We start from the raw sequence: 18,477 nt of genomic DNA, 5'->3' as shown, positions 1-18,477 counted from the left end.
ACACGCACACGCGCACACACACACACACACCCACATTCACATCCACACACACGGCGAAGGCTCTGCCGTTCTCTCAGTAGAGGACTTAGGGGGTAACAAGCCGATGCAATTAACGTCTGCTCCCCTGGCGCTAATTAATGACTTTCCTCTCCGCTGGTTTGGCTGACACAGGAAAGGTCAGCATGACGGCTCTACGCTGCTCTACGCTGCACAGTAGAGCTTGACAGGAAGGATGGGTGAGAGAGAGGAGGGATGACATGCAAGATCGGAATCGAACCAGGAACCTTGCGATTACGTGGCATGCGCATTAGCGTGCTACGCCACTCTGCGCTCAGGCCGAACTGGGTTTGGACCTGGGTTTGAACCCGGGTTGTGTGACCGTTGTTACAAGACAAGTGTTAGTCTGCTGAGCTAAAGCCTTTAGGCATTTGTAGAGGGCGCAAGAGAGACAGATAGAGAGAGAGAGAGAGAGACAGAGAGAGAGAGAGAGAGAGAGGGGGGAGGGTTGGGGGGGGGTAGAGAAAGAGAGAGAGAGAGATAGAGACACAGATACAGAAAAAGAAAGAGGGAGAGAGGAAAAGAAAGAGTGACGAAGCGGAGGAATGCTAAAATATGAGTGACTGTTTAGCCTCTCCCCCATCAATCATGTGGTCTGAAATCAGAGACAGAGCATGTCTCTCTGTCGGTACAGCATGTCTCCCCCGGCTGAGCAGACACATTCCCTTCTGTCCTCTGTCCTGCCGTGTGTTTCTGATCCCGCCTCGCGCCGACTGCTGCCACTGAGCGTGGTGACAGGCTGTTGCATGTTCCACAACGGAACAACCTCCTTACTGTCGATCCCTGAACAACTCTCTCTCTCTCTCTCTCTCCCTGTCTCCCTGTCTCTCTATCTTCCTCTCTCTCCCGCCCACCCCCTCTCTTCCTCTCTCCCCCCCCCCCCCCCCCCCCTCTCTTTCCCCCCCTCACCCCATCTCTGCTAGCCTAGCGACTGTGTTGACAGCTCTGCGCGCCACTGATGTCGTGAAAGAAGTGCTGACCAAATGTCACCATTAGAACAGGCTGTTGGTGACAACTGTGTTTGTGCAGAGAGGCTGTCAGACATACGCTGGGCCAGTGGGACGGCTGGACTGTAAATGGGATCCAGCCGGTGGGCTGGAGAGTGGCGCTGCAGAAGGAGGCTTGACTCCTCTGGGTTGAGAAGGCTGGCAGGGGTGAAGAGTGGCAAGGGTGGAGAGTGGCAGGGGTGGAGGGTGGCAGGGGTGGAGAAGGCTGGCAGAGGTGGAGAGTGGCAGGGGTGGAGTAGGCTGGCAGGGGTGGAGAGTAGCAGGGGTGAAGAGTGGCAGGGGTGGAGAGTGGCAGAGGTAGAGAGTGGCAGGGGTGGAGAGTGGCAGGGGTGGAGTAGGCTGGCAGGGGTGAAGAGTGGCAAGGGTGGAGTAGGCTGGCACGAGGCTGCTTGATGGCTGTAAATGTGATGCAGCCGCTGGGGTAGAGAAGGCTGGCAGGGCTGGAGAGGCTGGTTGACTGGTGTAGGACACCCACTAGAGACCCAGACAGCGCAGGTGAAGTGGTGGCAGAGTGTTACAGGAGGTGGGATTGGAGGGAAAGGTTGTTGGGAGAGCAGGATGTCCTTCACAGTGAAGAGGAACAAACAAAGACACTTTGCTGGCTCGCGTTTAAAATAGAGCCCTTTATGTATGGTCTCCATTCTGACTAAACTCTGCAATGTGATGATGATGAGGATGAGGAGGAGGAGGAGGAGGATAAGGACGATGATAATGAAGATTGTGATGAGCAGGAGGAGGAGGAGGATGATGATGATGATAATGATAATGGCTGATGATGAAGATAATGATGATGGTTAATGGAGGTACAGAGAGATAGATTGTGGAGTACTTATGCCATTGGTAAGAGCCCTCTAAAGGAGCAGGCAGAGGGAGACTTGACTCAGATCAGCTGTCTGAAGAGTGTACCAGTGGGAAGGGACCTGGGGAGAGCTGAGACAACTCCCCTGATTGGTGGAGAGCTGAGACAACTCCTCTGACTGGTGGAGAGCTGAGACAAGTCCCTGAGACAACTCCTCTGACTGGTTGAGAGCTGAGACAAGTCCCTGAGACAACTCCTCTGACTGGTGGAGAGCTGAGACAAGTCCCTGACAGGGAAACCTGAGTCTCAGCAGCTGGTAGAAGGAGTGGCAGGAGGCTGGGGGGGGGGGGGGGGGTAGCGTCAGGGGACAGCCAGGGTGACAGCTAGGGGGGCCCAGGGCTGGGGTCAATGGGGGGGTGATGACTTGGGGGGCCTCCCCTCCAGCGAAGAGGCAGGTTGAGGGTCCTTAAGCAGTGATATGTCTCTCTCCGGTTCCTCTGGGGGAAACTTGACTCTGAACAGCTGGCCATCATGGTACCGCTGCTGTGTGTGAGTGTGTGTGTGCCTGTGTGTGTACGTGTGTATGTGTGAGTGTGTGTGTGTGTGTGCGTGCGTGCGTGCGTGCAGGCATGTGTGTGTGTGTGTGTGTGTGTGTGTGTGTGTGTGTGTGTACGTGCGTGCGTGCGTCTGTGTGTGTGTGTGTATGTGTGAGTGTGTGTGTGTGTGTGTGTGTGTGTCCCTCGGCGCAGAGTGTGTTTATACCTCTGTATAGTAAACACTTCACCTCCACTCAGGGAGACGGGGTCCTGAGGGACTAAACTGCTGCATGCTCATTCACAGACCCAGTCCGATATGGAGAGCAAAAAGCAAACAATTCCCTTTGTCCATCTTTCACTCGGTCACTTTAAACGTTCCTGGGGGAATTGTACTTGTACATGTGGGGCACAAAGAATAGGAAATAAAGAATAAGAAAGAAGTAGAAGAAATACAAACAACAGCAGTATGTTTAACATGTTTAAAAGGTCTCCCTTCTCAATGACCTCCTTGGGATCTCTGTGGGAGTTCCCGGAAAAAATAAAGTACAAATATTTAGTTCCTTGAAAAAAGCGGTTCTCTTGTTTCGTGCCGATAGCGAACATGACCCCGATCCCTGGTCTCTTCTCCTCTTTCTCCGAGAGAGACAGGGAGGTACAGTAGGAGCTTCTCCTCAGGTCTCTATTCTACATTTAGACTGGTCCCCAGGGGCCTCTGTCTAGCTATCAATCACACAGGACAGGACAGGACAGGACAGGACAGGACAGGACAGGACAGGACAGGAGAGGAGAGGAGAGGAGAGGAGAGGAGAGGAGAGGAGAGGAGAGGAGAGGACAGGACAGGACAGGACAGGACAGGACAGGACAGGACAGGACAGGACAGGAGAGGAGAGGAGAGGAGAGGAGAGGAGAGGAGAGGAGAGGAGAGGAGAGGACAGGACAGGACAGGACAGGACAGGACAGGAGAGGAGAGGAGAGGAGAGGAGAGGACAGGAGAGGACAGGACAGGACAGGACAGGACAGGACAGGACAGGACAGGACAGGAGAGGAGAGGAGAGGAGAAGTTGAGGAGGAAGGACTATGCAATATGGTGCTGGTCTGGTCTGATCAGGTCTAGCTGCTGACTGACTTCCTCCAATAACACCTCCTCAGCAAAGCAGGGAGATGGGTCCACTTACGGTACAGAGAGGAGGGGGGGAGAGAGAGAGAGACAGAGAGAGAGAGACAGAGAGAGAGAGAGAGAGGAAGGAAGGGAGGGTTGAGAGAGAGAGAGAGAGAGAGAGAGAGGCAATATGTCCTACGGCTGGATTTCAATCAAAGCACATTTGACATCAACTGCAATGCGCTTTGTGTGTTTGTTTATTTGTTTGTTTGTGTACAGAAGGTACAGTCGTACAGCAGGCAGGAGAACAGTCATGTTTCCAGGGATATTTGATCTGCCAGACACAATGACTGACATGTTTAATCTACAGAGCTGAACAAGTAAACAGGACGTTGACAGCTGGGTGTATCTCAGGTAACAGGCTGCCAGCAGCCATCTACACACAACACTCTAACACACACCCGACCACACAACACTGTAGTTCAGTAAGACACATCTGTCTTCACCAGGGGAGGCTGGAGGAGGTAGAAATCGGAGGACGGGCTCATTGGAACGCACGGAATGGAATGAGGAACGGTATTATTAAAGGAACGGTATGAAACATTCCCGGTGTCTCATTCCCACCCATGCATCACAATGAGCCCCTCCTTTGATTTCTATCTCCGCCAGCCTCCCCTGTGCTGAAATGCATTCTTATCTCTCTCTCTCTATTTCTATTTCACAAACTTATGTTTGTCCATTGTTTGTCTATTGATAACACACACCTAATAATACCCCTCCTGTCATTGACAGCAGTGCTTCTAGTGCCATTTGCACATTCGCCATGGGTAAACACATTTGACTAAAAGGTTTTCAAGGCAAACAGTTTGAACAGATTCAAAGCCTGAGCATAAGGCAGGACCTCAGGGGAGAGCTGAGAGGAGAGCTGAGAAACCACAGAGTTTGCAGATTGGTTGGTGTGTGTGTGTGTGTGTGTGTGTGTGTGTGTGTGTGTGTGTTTACGTGTGCGTATGTGTATGTCTCTCTGTCTCTCTGTCTGTGTGTGTGTGTGTGTGTGTGTGTGTGTGTGTGTGTGTGTGTGTGTGTGCGTATGTGTATGCGTGTGTGTCTCTGTGTGTGTGTGTGTGTGTGTGTCTCTCTGTCTCTCTGTGTGTGTGTGTGTGTGTGTGTGGTGTGTGTGTCTCTGTGTGTGTGTGTGTGGTGTGTGTGTGATGTGTGTGTGTGTGTGGTGTGTGTGTGTGTGTGTGTGTGTGGTGTGTGTGTGTGTGTGTGTGTGTGTGTGTGTGTGTGTGTGTGTGTGTGTGTGTGTGATCTTGTTGAAAGGCCTGCTCAGCCTAAGACTGACAGTAATTACACCTGACAAGGGACCACGTGATTCGGTAACTACAGCTAGTTTGACTTGGTTGAAATTTCAATGCACCGACTGCTGTTTGTTGGTTGGCATAATTTTACTGAGCAATTTCCTCAATGAATGATAATTGATATAATGGGGCTATTTGATACTTTTTGAATGAAGGGATATGACTTTGGCCGATGTAGAAGGTTACAGAGAATGTTTGATATGTATGAGAGAGTGAAAGAGAAGCATCATTTTCCGTGAGTTTTCTTTTTTTTCCTTTTCTTTTTTTTTTAATCACGGAAACGAATTTCAATTCCTCTCTCGGATTGAACCCATTGTACATATTGCATAGCGAACGAGGACAGTTTCATCATGGACAGACTAGAGAAAATGTGAACAAAAAGAATATGTTTCCTGTAGTGTCCCTATAATGAGGAACACAAAGGAAATAAGTCAGTCAACGTTATTGTGTTTTTTATGCTCGATAATTATGAATGTGTGCATTGTTGTACTCCAATGGCTGAGGCAGACTCTACTGTATGTGTATTCCATGTTGGTTTGTTTTAAAACAACTAAAACAACTAAAACAACGTGTTTTCTTCCTTTCTAGACCGCTGTGACTGCTGATGGAACATGTTCTCACCGAAGGTTTCACTTACGATGACTAATGAATGACGAATGTGCTTTCTGTAAATTGCTTTGGATAAGAGCATCTGCTAAATGACTTGAATGTGTCAAATAAAAGTCATTCATTCGTTCATCCAATCGTGCACAGGCAGAGATACTAAGTAGAGTTCCGCGCCACGTCGAGGGGGTTATGTAACACAGGGGAGGCCGGCGGAGGTAGAAACCGGAGGCCGGGCTCATTGCGATGCACGGAACGGAATCAGGAATCGAAACGTTTCGCGCCGTTCCCTGGAATGAAACGGCACCGTTCCTCGTTCCGTTCCACGCGTGACAATGAGCCCGTCCTCCGATTTCCGCCTCCCCCGGCCTCCCCTGGCTGTAACGTAAGACTGAGCCAGCTAATAGCCGTATCACTCTCAGGATCCCAGCTGTGTGCTTCCTCCTCTGTGACCCCTGCGAGACGCTGAATTCATTCCCACCCTCCTCTCCACCCGGGCCTCCAGGCACTATCTCCGCACTGACACAGCAATTCTGTCCCCCACCCCCCCCCCCCCCCACCCCCCACCCCCCCCCCTCACCCGGCCCGTTGAACATCAGCTATCTGCAGCCTGTGTTTTAAATTACCTGCAGGTCTCGCTGTCTTGTCTCTGCTTGTTAGGTGGGGAGACTCTTAGGGCAGACAGGGAGGGAAGGCTGCGATGCTAAGCTAAGCTAAAGTAGCTGAATAAATTGGGGACTGTTTAGGCACTCGGCGGGCGCGTCGTGTACCGGTGCCTTCAGGGCAGCCTCTTCTCGCGGCACAACAGATATGGGTTGGAGTCTGGCTGTGCAGAGCAGGACTGGTGGTATCACAGAGAGCCTTTCACCAGATCCTGTATCAGAGGGAGGGAGACAACACAGCTCAGGCAGGCCTCCGCACTGATAGTATCACACTTATAGCGTATGTATGGGGGGGGGGGGGGGGGGGTTGTACTGTGAAAAGTGTGAGAAGAACTAGCTAAAGGGCAGCTCTCTCTGTCTCTCTGTCTCTCTCTCAGAAGTTGGGTGAGGGCAGCACCGTCTGTCACTTTGAAGGGAACAGATCTCGTCACGCGTCCCCTCGGGGGGACGCAACCACAGACTTGATGGAGTTGGGGGGGGTCGGAGGGGTGTGTGGCCATGGGCATGCATGTGTGCGTGTGTGTGTGTGTGTGTGTGTGTGTGTGTGTGTGTGTGTGTGTGTGCGCAAAGGCGTAGGCTTGCGCTTGTGTGTGTGTGTGTGTGTGTGTGTGCGCACGGGTGTGTGTGTGTGTGTGTGTGTTGCCGTGCACGTGTGCGTGTGCTTGTGTGCTTGTGTGTGTGTGTGTGTGTGTGTGTGCGTGGGAGAGTCAGCAGTAGGGGCTGTAACATGTGTGAACAGGGAGGAGGAGTAAGAGAGGACAGCCTCCCTGTGATGGCCAACAAGTCAAGCGATGGTGACAGGCGTTAGCAGCCTGCGTCTCCTCGCTCCAATACACACACTTGACTTCCTGCCACGACAAGAGACTTCCTCCCTCCTCAGGATGAGCCCCCCGGGGGGGTAGAGAGGAGCAGAGGAGGACTGCAGCAGCAACACACACACACACACACACACACACACACACATACATGCAGACAGACACACACACAAACCTCTGACATACACCAGACGTATACACACACACACACACACACACACACACACACACACACAGCGTGGACATAGAAATCCTGTATTGTAGGCCAGTGGAGGCTGGTGGAGGTAGAAATCGGAGGACGATTTCTGCTGATTCCTGCTTCCAACAGCCTCCACTGCTGAAGACACGATGGTTCCTGTCTCCTCCGGGATAGCCCTTAGGGTAGAGAGGAGCAGAGCAGGACTGCACTGCAGCAACACACACACACACACACACACACACACACACACACACACACACACACACACACACACACACACACACACACACACACACACACACACACACACACACACACACTACTAGGCCCTAGTGTCTATGTGACAGCCTAAACCCACAACACACTGCAGTACAGATATAGATGTACGACAGGGGAAATCGGAGGACTGGCTCATTGTAATACATGCAACGGAATGAGGAACAGTACCAAACGTTTGATACCATTCCTCATTCCATACTGTGCAGTACAATGAGCCCGTCCTCCGATTTCTACCTCCACCAGCCTCCCCTGGCACAGACATAGTTGTACTAGGGTGTGTCCCTGTGACTGCATCAACAATGACTGACTGACTGACTGACTGACTGTCTCCCTCTCCCTCTCTCTCCCTCTCTCTCTCTCCCTCTCTCTCCCTCTCCCCCTCTCTCTCTCTCTCTCTCTCTCTCTAAGTTCACTCTCCAGCTGTGTCCATGTCTCAATTCCTCCTCCCTAGGGTCACCCCTTCATCCCCACCTTCAACCCAGGGATGGTAAAAGGAGGCTAGTTTTAATAGCTTTTGGTAGAAATTCCATCTCTGTCCATTTTCCACTTGGCCAAAAACCACCGGCCTCTATTCCATCCAGCAGCTCAGTGAGATGGCTGGAATTACCTTCCGTTCCAGGGGCTCCCACAAAGTTCAGCAGCATCCTAATGAAAGTGGATGGATACCCAAGTAATCGCTGTGTGTGTGTGTGTGTGTATGTGTGTGTGGTGGGGGACCACTATGGAAGCAATCTGTGGTAGGTTTTTGCCAAGCGAAGCAAATTGCTTTCCGTTTTCTCAGGTAATTGCCCGATCTCAAGTAATCCTCACGGGACTGAAAACAGGAAAGAATCCTTCTGTGTGTCTGTGTGTGTCTTTGTGTGTGTGTCTTTGTGCGTGTCTGTCTGTGTGTCTGTGTTTACAGTATGTGTGTGTCTGTCTGTGTGTGCCTGTGTGTGCCTGTGTGTGCCTGTGTGTGTGTGTGTGTGTGTGTGTGTGTGTGTGCGTAGAAGAATAGAAGAACAATTGATCGAGGGACAAAACTCAACATTCATTTGTTGTGAACATAGCAAGACCACATCTATGTTGCCAGCGCTACCCGCTCTCCAAATCATTACGTTCTGGGGGATCGTTTCTGCAGATGTATTACGATCCCCCAGATACCATCTGGGGGATCGTAATACACCTGTTTTGACGTAAGATATGTCCAAAACAGAAGGCACGTTGCGTAAGAGTTAGGTGAATTACGACTTGCGTTTGGAATTACGACTTGCATTTCAGGTGGCAGTATTAGGCATTCACTTTCGACTGGTTAAGTTTAGTGCAAATTGTCAGGGGAAGGCGTGTTGTGCCAGTGGGCAAAAAAGACGTGTGTGTGTGTGTGTGTGTGTGTGTGTGTGATTGTGTGTGTGTGTGTATACAGTGTGTGTGTGTGTGTGTGTGTGTGTGTGTGTGTGTGTGTGTGTGTGTGTGTGTGGTACTGGGTATATACAAATGAGAACTGATGTCTGTCTCTGGTGACGGGGGAGCGTGGGACTCTTGTTGTCATAGATGTTGTGAATGGGCCTTGTGATTGGAGAGGCTCTCCTCTCTCATCTCTGTAAATCAGCAGGGCTGGGCCCCCTGCCAGACACACAGACAGTGATTCAAACTTGAGCTGTTCCCATAGACTAGCATGGCTGGTGGCACTCTCACACACACACACACATACACACACACACACACACACACACACACACAGCATACACAGCACACGCACGCGCACATGCACACGCACGCACGCACGCATGCACACAACCACACACACACACACGCGACACACGATGTCAAAAAGATAAGCTTAACAGCGGTGATGGAGCCTGGGTTCGTAAAAAGCATTGCTTTGCCTTCCATGCTTGTTAACAACCAATGAAGTACTGTGGAAGCTTTTAAAGAGCTTGTAGGAGCAGGAAATAGACAGTTACTGGTTCTTTGGCCCATCAATCACATCCTGAAGGGAGAGAGGAGAGACAGCGTGTCCTCATTCTGAGAGTCAAATGGCTACTTCTTCTCCTGGGCCTACAGAAGTCTGTTTTCACTGAGTAAAAGGTTTCTGAAACCAAAGTGAAGCTACATCACTCAGCTGTCAAAAGGTGTCCTCTGATAGAGAGCCTTGTCCCAGAGGAGAGGAAGACAAGATGAGTGGAGGAAGAGAGAGGGGGGGAGAGAGAGAGGGGGAGAGAGAGAGCGGGATGAGGGGGAGGCTGAACGAAGGGACGATTGAAGGCAGAATGAGGGGGTGAGCGCGGAGGAAAGAGAGGAAGATAAAGAGTGATGCTTGACCCAGATCACAGCCTTACATGAAAAGGATTGTCAATTGTCAATATGGTTGTCAATATGTCTCTTTCTTTCTTGCTCCCTCCCTCTCTCCCCCTCCCCCCCCCCCCCCCCCTCTCTCTCTCTTTCTCTCTCATCTACATAAATGGAAGCAAGCTGAGAGATGCATAATTATTGGCAGGACAACAAGCCTGAAGGCTGAGTTCTACAGTACAATGAGCGACCAGCATTAGCTAACGACAAGGTGGCACTGAACACATTGTTCAGGCAACAAACACCTCCACCGGCTACAGGCTCAGCCTTCACCGCCAGAGGAGAGCCATATCAGGGGAGGCAGGCGGAGGTAGAAAATCAGAGGACAGGCATTGACATTCCATTCCAAACCATGCATGACAATGAGCCCATCCTCGGATTACTACCCCCGCCAAACTCCCCTGAGCAATACATTGTGGTTGACAATTAAGACAATTAAGGAGAAATAAATGGCAATCAATCCATCGCAAAGACGCTCGGTGCTCAATAGAAAGAGACAGGTGTGAGACTGCACGCTACCAGCCCCTCGTTGCACATCAATAAACCTCTCTCTCTCTCCATCGCCATCTCTCTCTCTCTTTTCCACTATCCCCCATTTCTCTCTCCATCCATCACTGGCCCTGCGTAAACAGATCTGGAAAGGTCATTGTCATACTGTAAATGGGATCTGTCCCCTCCTGACTGACACACACACACACACACACACACACACACACACACACACACACGGGCACATACCTACGTTACTTACCGCAGAGAGTAAGTCATTTGCCATGCTGACCTGCTTTTCCTCTCTCTCTCTCTCTCTGTAGTAATTTGTTCATTATCTGCCCTCCCATGGTGAGACTGGCCTCCTAAAGCATCCATCATAGCTGCTTATGGAGCCATATGCCAAAGGCAGCGAGGACCCCTTAGGTGTCTGGCACTGAGCCTGCGCTGAAATACAACAGACCTGCTCTTCCACAAATAATATCCCATTATGTTAGCTAATGCTCCAGTGTCAGCGGCCAGGGAAGAGAGGAGAGAGGGAGAGGAGGAGAGGGGGAGAGAGATGAGAGGAGGAGGGAGAGGCGGGGGGAGAGGAGGAGGGGAGAGGAGGAGGGCGGAGAGGGGGAGTTAGAGGAGAGGAGAGGGAGGGACACGAGAGGGGGAGAGGAGGAGGGGAGGGGAGGGGAGAGGAGAGGGGGGAGAGGGGAGAGAGGAGGGGGGAGAGGAGAGAAAGGAGGGAGCGGGGAGAGAGGGAAGATATAAACTACAAGGAAAAGAGAAGAGAGTTTCTACCTTCATGTGTTATTCAGCCTCCCCTGCTGTCTGTCCATATCTCATTCACACACGTCTATCCATCGTAGTCAACGACAAACAGGTGATGTACCGGGACCACATCATGCAAGCCTGAGGCACATTTTCCTGAACAAAGATTTACGTTTTTTTAGAAGCGAAAAGTCTCTTGAGGCTTGGAGTTTTGGGAGTTTTTCGACTTTCACATCAAGAAAACTTTGTCTTTGGGTTTCTATGGGAGAGCTTTTTTTTTCTCGCTTTTATTCACATTATTATGTGGAAATGAAGCTTCAATGAGCGTGTATATAGAGAGAAGGGTGTAATGCATTAGTATTCTGTAATAAAACGGTTTTCTAAAAGCTCTCCGTATGCCTGCCGGGTCCCCCGCTGGTGACAGTTGGCTGGGCCTGCTTACTCAGAATATTAATCAGCCAGACAAATAGCACAAACAGGAATATTGACACTGCCTTATGGCAGAAACAAAGAGCTTGTTCTTTTTTTTTTCTTTTTCTTTTTTTCTAAAATGCTCGTTTGTCTTATGTCCTTTCAAACACCATCATCATCTATTTGGAAATCAAAGTCACATCAGATAGTGTTTGGCGATGCAACAAACCGCTGTGGGAGGTTGGTAGGCTCAACTCAGCAGATCCACTTTTGTCTTTTCTTTCACGTGTCACATTTGTTCTCCACTCAAAACACGTCAGTGAACTGCTTGTGGATTCTTCATCAGCTTCTGGAGGGTCTTAGCATCTGCTCCAGAACCAGGATGACTGATCCACAGTATGGCAGCCTGAGAGGATGTAGCCTGCGTCTGGTAAATGGCATATGTTGTTGTTGGGGTTGTTGGGGTTGTTGGGGTTGTGGTTGTGGTTGTAGTGCTTGTTGTTGTTGTTGTTGTTGTTTGTTACTGTGACATGACAACACCACTCGTATGAGTTGGCTAATGGATATGATGCAGATCTGGACTGGGCTAGAGAAGGTCTGGTCACCACTGATCTTTGAGAGATAAACTACGGGATAAGACTCATCTTACAGTTGATCTCTCTCTCTCACACACACACGCCACGCACACACACACGTGCTACACGGCACACACACGACACACGCGCGCCCCCCCTACACACAGACACAGACACACACACAGACACACACACAGACACACACACAGACACACACACACACACACACACACACACACACACACACACACACACGGCTGGATGTCAGGTATGATTACAGACTGGTAGCACACTGCCCTTGGTCAGGTCATCTGTCAAGACAATGAGTAATGATACGATTATAATTATCATGTTTTAAACATGAGCTGACAAGTTCTGTTGCTCTGTGTGTGTACACGTGTGCGTGTGTGTGTGTGTGTGTGTGTGCGTGCGTGCGTGCGTGCGTGCGTGCGCGTGTGTGTGGGAGGCATCTGCACAACTGTCAGTCTATCTGACTAAGTATAATCCTAATGTTGTGAGATCAACCATGGCAAAGTAACTGGGCCTCCCAAATCTGTCGAAATGCTCACTCAGCCCCTGAGGAACAATAATTCAAACTGTATGTAATTACTAAGTTATTACAACCCTACCATGTCATCTATACACTCCCAGGGAAAGAGAGGACTGTGAAATAAAGCAATTTGAGCAATTTGTGATAATATACCAGTACATCTCTCTCTGTTTGGGTCTGATCTACCCAGGCAGACTGACAGACTCAGTCTAACTCTGACTCTGGTAGGACAGGGGGAGAGAGAGAGGGAGGAAAAGAGATGGGAGGAGGAGGGAGAGAGGGGGGAGGGAGACAGGGGGAGAGGGGGGAGGGAGACAGGGAGACAGGGGGGAGGGGGGAGGGGGTGGGGGTCATTTTCAATTCCAACTTCTTCAAAATCAATACCTAATTACCTGAAAATTCCTCTTTTTTTTCCTCCACCTTACCTCAGCATCAGCTGCCAAGCCACGGACAGTATGGGGGTTGGAGGAGAGGGGTCGTTTACCACTCCTTCCCTCCCTTCCTCCCTCCCTCCATCAACTGCCTGTCCACATGCCAGCACTTCTCTTTCCCCCCTTCATTCGTTCCTCTTCCTCCCTCTGCTGCCATGCCAACCTCCCTTCCCTTCCCTTGCTCTTCTCAAAGACAGGATGAGGGGTGTTCTGAACACAACTGGCCACGGACAATACAATAGAATATCAGAATCAGAGCCTGCTGAGCCTGTCTGAACAGTATAGAACAGTGCGCGCGCACGCACACACACACACGCACACACATACCTTATTTTCAGTACGGAAAAGCAGCTTTGCAGAATTCTGCTGAATCACTTGCCCTAGATGGTCCACTTAACACAAGCACGCACACACGCACACACACACACACACACACACACACACGTTGTCTTATGGATAACCACATAGCAGTGCCTCTTGGGCCCTGGGGCCTACAACCTATGACCTTTCTAGAGCAGCACTAGCGTGATATCAGAGGAGAGGTGCCCCTGTCACCCTGTCAGGAGGTGTGTGTCCGGGTGTGTGTGGGTGGGTGGGTGGGTGTGTAGGTGTGTGTGTGTGTATGTGTGTGTGGGTGGGTGTGTGTGTGTGGGTGTGTGTGTGACGGGTGCCTCTGGGGAAAGGACAGAAATAGGATGGCGTGAAAGAAACAACCATGCAGAACTGAAAGGCCACACTCTGAGAGAAACAACCTCTACCTATCACACCCCGGTCCTCTCCTGCCTTCCCTCCCTCCCTCCTCTCGCCTACAGTACATCTGTTCACAAACACCTACATTGACTCTTATTACATGTAATAACAGTTTACAGTACAAATACTCATACTGACTCTTATTACATGTAATAACAGGTTATAAACACGATACAGACTTTTATTACATGTCCTAACAGGTTATAAACCTCCATACTGATTCTTATTACATGTAATAACAGGTAAAACACAAATAGCATATCACATAATCCCATAATCACAGACATTTAAATGTCAAAGCAGCACAATATTAAAAGTAAACCGTTTGGCCAGTCGTTTGGCCAGAGGCTCTGTAGGTTACAGGACACTGAGCTGCACCTCTGACTCCTACTGCTGCTGCTGGGACTCAGCTAGCCATGTTCATTACAGCAGGGGAGGCTGGTGGAGGTGGACATCGGAGGACGGGCTCATTGTAATGCATGGAATGGAATGAGGGATGGTATCAAACATGTGTGGAGGCTGGTGGAGGCAGAAATCAGAGGACGGACTCATTGTAATGCATGGATTAGAATGAAAGTGTGTGTGTGTGTGTGTGTGTGTGTGTGTGTGTGTGTGTGTTTGTGTCAAAAAGCATGTGTTGGATACCATTCCTCATTCATGCATTACAATAAAGCCGTCCTCCGATTTCTACCCCCACCAGCCTCCCCTGCATTACAGAGATAACGAATGACAGAGAGACAGTCCTTAAGCATGTCCATTCATTACAATTACTTGTTATTGTAGGTTTTCAGGGGTATGAGAGGTAAGTGAATGCCACCACATAAAATGTACGATACAGAAATGTTCTCACTCAATACTGACTAGCCTATAAGAACTTCATCTAATCAGGGGACAATTACTAATACACCAAACACAAACCAATAAGAAATATGATATGGATTGTATAATCATAAGGACATACTATATGGCATACCATATAGGCGATTCAAACCATGTTTAGGACAGTGTCCTGGGATAGCCCACCAGAGCGCGTTCGGGAGCGCATACCCATAGCGCATACATAGGACAGAGACACATAAGAAACTCCTATCATTCAGCTTACCTTCCACTGCGTAAACCGTGGTAATCACGCATAGCAACGCAATCAAATCCACCGGCATGGCAAAGATGATCTGCCTCTCCTCTCCCATTCCCGGTTACAAAAAGGTGTTAATCCGTCTACTGCCACAGAAAATGTATTCCAGTCGTGCGTATTTTGAGTCACATTTCAAGCCGTTGGCTACAGTTCGCACGCAGTGTAGTAGCCTATGGAAAGCTTCTATTTGGAGACAGACTGACTGTAAATCGGAGGGGGGAAACTGAAGAAGCGGGATGCGAAATAGACCCCTCTCTCCTCCACGACTTCTCACACCCCTTTAACACCTCGTGGCCAATCATGAGTAGAAGATAGGGGATCTCAAACCAATCGCAAAAGGGCGCCCGCTCAGACTGTTTCAAACTACTGAGATGCCTTATGGCTTTCGATCTGCTCGTAAACAGCGACGCTTAGTGGTTCAGAGAAGACACTGCATGGACGGACACACGTTAAAGGAGTACTTCACTCAAAAATCTTTTTCGGGTATATTTTTCGTCAGTATGGTCCCAAAATATCATTATTTTGTGCCTCATACATATGCCTCATACATATACATATCCTAAGGACAAGCTTATCAATACAAACATAGAAAAAGCAGATGAGAGAATGTGGTGGAATGTTGTTTTATTTGACCCATCAAGGTTACCAATCTTGACCAATCTTTACCAATCAGAATACAATATCCTTTCATAGTAATATTTTAACTCTTCAGCAGAAAATCTCCCTGCTGCTGAACCAGCCTGTCAAAGTCCTTCTCTGTCCTCACAAAGAAGTCTCCGATGTGTTGGAGGTTCTGAGCAGCTATGATGCGAACCAACAGGGTCTCTCCCAGGGCTTTGGCCTCACAGGGGCGGTGCTGCACCCTATGAGACACATTCCTGAGGGGCTCCACCACCAGCAGGCCTGAGCCTTGGGATGGAGCTCCTTCCTGGGGCCCTGAGCCTGGTGACGCTGGTGTCTCCTGGATGTTCCTCGCCAGGTAATTTCTGTAAGGAAGCAACAACTCTGAGACGTTCTGCAGGTAGTCGTGGCTTAACACGTCCTTGTGGCGGCTTTCCGATGCGGAATCCGTGCCCCGTAGACGGTCGCCGTGGATACGCATGTGCACATGGAACGCGGCGCCGTTCAGCCACTGTTTCATCCCAGCCGAGCTCATGCTCTGCTCCATCAGCATTCGCTCCATGAAGTTCAGTAGCTCGTACTTCAACCTCTTGTCGTAGAGTTCTAGAACCTCCGCCATCTTGGTCTGGTTGTTGGCGATTCCGGAGACCTGCTTCAGGTATTCGCTGACAATAGTGGCGATCTGAGAGGAGGTGTCGGCTCCGAAGATGCGCTGGATGGGGTCGAGGGGCGACACCAGCCCCTTGATCTGGTGGGCTAAGACCTCGAAGAGCAGGGAGAGGGTCAGAGCTACGACCCCCACCCCCCCGTAGCTCACCTTGGTGCTCCCCCCAAAGGCTGACGTCAGGTCCCGGTTGAAGGCTGTTAGCTGCTCGGATGACAGGTTCTGCTGGAGGGCAGCGTATTGCTGCTCCAGAGCGGAGGTGGAGTTGAGGGAGAGCAGGATGGTGAGGGTGGGGTCCAGGGTGATGTCAGGGAGGATGCCTGCTTGGCCCGCCACTTCATACAGACAGTTGACAGTCTCTGGAGACGGAGTGCAAGCACTGTTCCCCATGGTAGGACTGCTCTATCTAGAACCACACAATACCATACAATCATTATAATAATATATCATACTTAATATACTATTAAATAAATGACATTTCTTCATTCATTAAAATGTATATAATATATACAATATGATGATGTATGATATAATACAATACACTGCAATAGAGTATGATACAATGCAATACAATATGACACAATACTCACGATGATATAATACACAATCCCTCTGCTCCAAAGACTAACACATGGGCTCTGGTTCTGAGGGACGGTGTACTGTCCAGGACACAAACATCGTATAAGCAAACAGTGGATTGTAGGACACACATTGATAAGAAAGACTTCATCCAATAGAAAATGGTCACCAAATCAGATCATCGTCCAATGAAAAAGCAGGTCAGTGTCACTGACTGACAGGGCGACAGAGAAGAGACATGCTGTATGTTTGTGTTGGGGCAGAGCTTGGGGTGAATCTCAACAGTCTACAGCAGCTTCCTCTCCTCTCGTCTCCTCTCCTCTTCATGCGTTCTAATCTAAGAACACTAGGCAGGTGATTCTGTAAAACAGCAGCCAAGTAACTGGCAGCCATATTGCTTTCACCTGTCCTGTCTAATCAGATCAGTGTAAATGAAGGAGAGGAGACAAGGAGAGGAGATAAGGAGAAGAGAGAAGGGGAGGAAGACACGTAAGAGTATTGAGACGCAGCCTTGAATGTGTACATTACAGCGGAGGCTGGTGGAGGTAGAATCATTGTAATGCATGGAATGGAATGAGGAATGATATCAAACACACTATTAGAATTAGAATTAGAATGAGCCCGTCCTTGATTTCGACCGACACCAGCCTCCACTGCTGCACAATGTTATGTGATCATTCCAGAATATAGAAATCAGCATATTAATATCTGATTATCTTGATACTAGCTCCACTAGATGGATAACTACGATGGTCAGATACAGATACATTAGATTAAACAAACAGGTGCAACTGACTCTGAGACCAATTCAAATGTTTTGGTTTATTTGTTACAGGTCCAATACTTCACACTGCAAGTCTGCACTGAGGCTCGTCACGACAAATCTCAAAGGAGCTTTTCAGAACCTTATTGCTTTGTCTATTGCATCTTTTTATTGCAAATATATCACTCACACTTTCATGTCCTATGTTAAAGATAGTTATAGATTATTATAAATCAGCTATCATGTACTGTGTGCCATTGGCTTCCATAAAATCAACACTATAGTTAACATCCATTTATATACTTTCTACCTCTCTTTAATGCAATTCAAAGTCTCCCCGTTGCCTGACCAGCCTGTTAAAGTCCCTCTCGGCCTGGTGAAAGAAGTCTCTGCTGTGTTGGAGGTCCTGAGCAGCGATGATGCGGCCCACCAGGGCTTCTCCTAGGGCCTTGGCCTCACAGGGGTGGTGCTGCACCCCATGGGACATGTTCCTGAGGGGCTCCACCACCAGAAGGCCTGACCTCGGGCCTGGGGATGGAGCTCTCTCCTGGGGCCCTGACCTGTTCCTGGGGCCTGGGGAGGCCGGCGTCTCCTGGATGTTCCTCCGTAGATACGCGGTGTATCCCTTCACCAGGCTGGTGAAGCCCGTCATGTAGGAGAGACGCAGCGCCTCGGCAGAGCCTCGCGGCACGGAGCCCAGGCGGATCTGGTGGAGCCTCATGTGAAGGTGGACCGCCGCCCCGCCCAGCCACTGTTTCATGGCCAGCGAGCTCATCCGCTTCTTATTGGTCATCCTCTCGAAGTGGTCGATCAGCTCGTACTTCAGCAGTTGGTCGTAGAGTTCCGTCACCTCCGCCATCTTGTTCGGGTCGTCGGCTATCCCAGGGACCTGCTGGAGGTACTCGCCGATGATGGAGCCGATCCTCGAGGTGTTGCTGATTCCCAGAATCCTCTGGGTGGGGTCGGTGGTAGCGTTGTGGCCCTCCTGGCTTTGCAGCGGTG

General features: G+C 49.8%; 1 protein-coding gene across 1 annotated transcript in view; it reads right to left on the bottom strand.

Moving 5' to 3' along the window:
- Nucleotides 1-14,873, bottom strand: part of LOC310806308 (ephrin type-B receptor 1-like) — a gene marked incomplete at both ends in the record, with an annotated part of 54,891 nt that extends 40,018 nt beyond the window's left edge. Inside the window, one exon of the mRNA XM_083672360.1 lies at nt 14,816-14,873. Coding sequence (XP_083528486.1) covers nt 14,816-14,873 — 58 coding nt within the window. The remainder of the gene's footprint in view (nt 1-14,815) is intronic.
- Nucleotides 14,874-18,477: the final 3,604 nt, after the last annotated feature.

Source organism: Argentina silus, assembly GCF_951799395.1.
Source record: "Argentina silus genome assembly, chromosome: 6".
In the NCBI taxonomy this organism is placed as follows: Eukaryota; Metazoa; Chordata; class Actinopteri; order Argentiniformes; family Argentinidae; genus Argentina; species Argentina silus.
The sequence above is the reverse complement of the archived record's forward strand: the minus strand, read 5'-3'. Positions and strand labels throughout refer to the sequence as shown.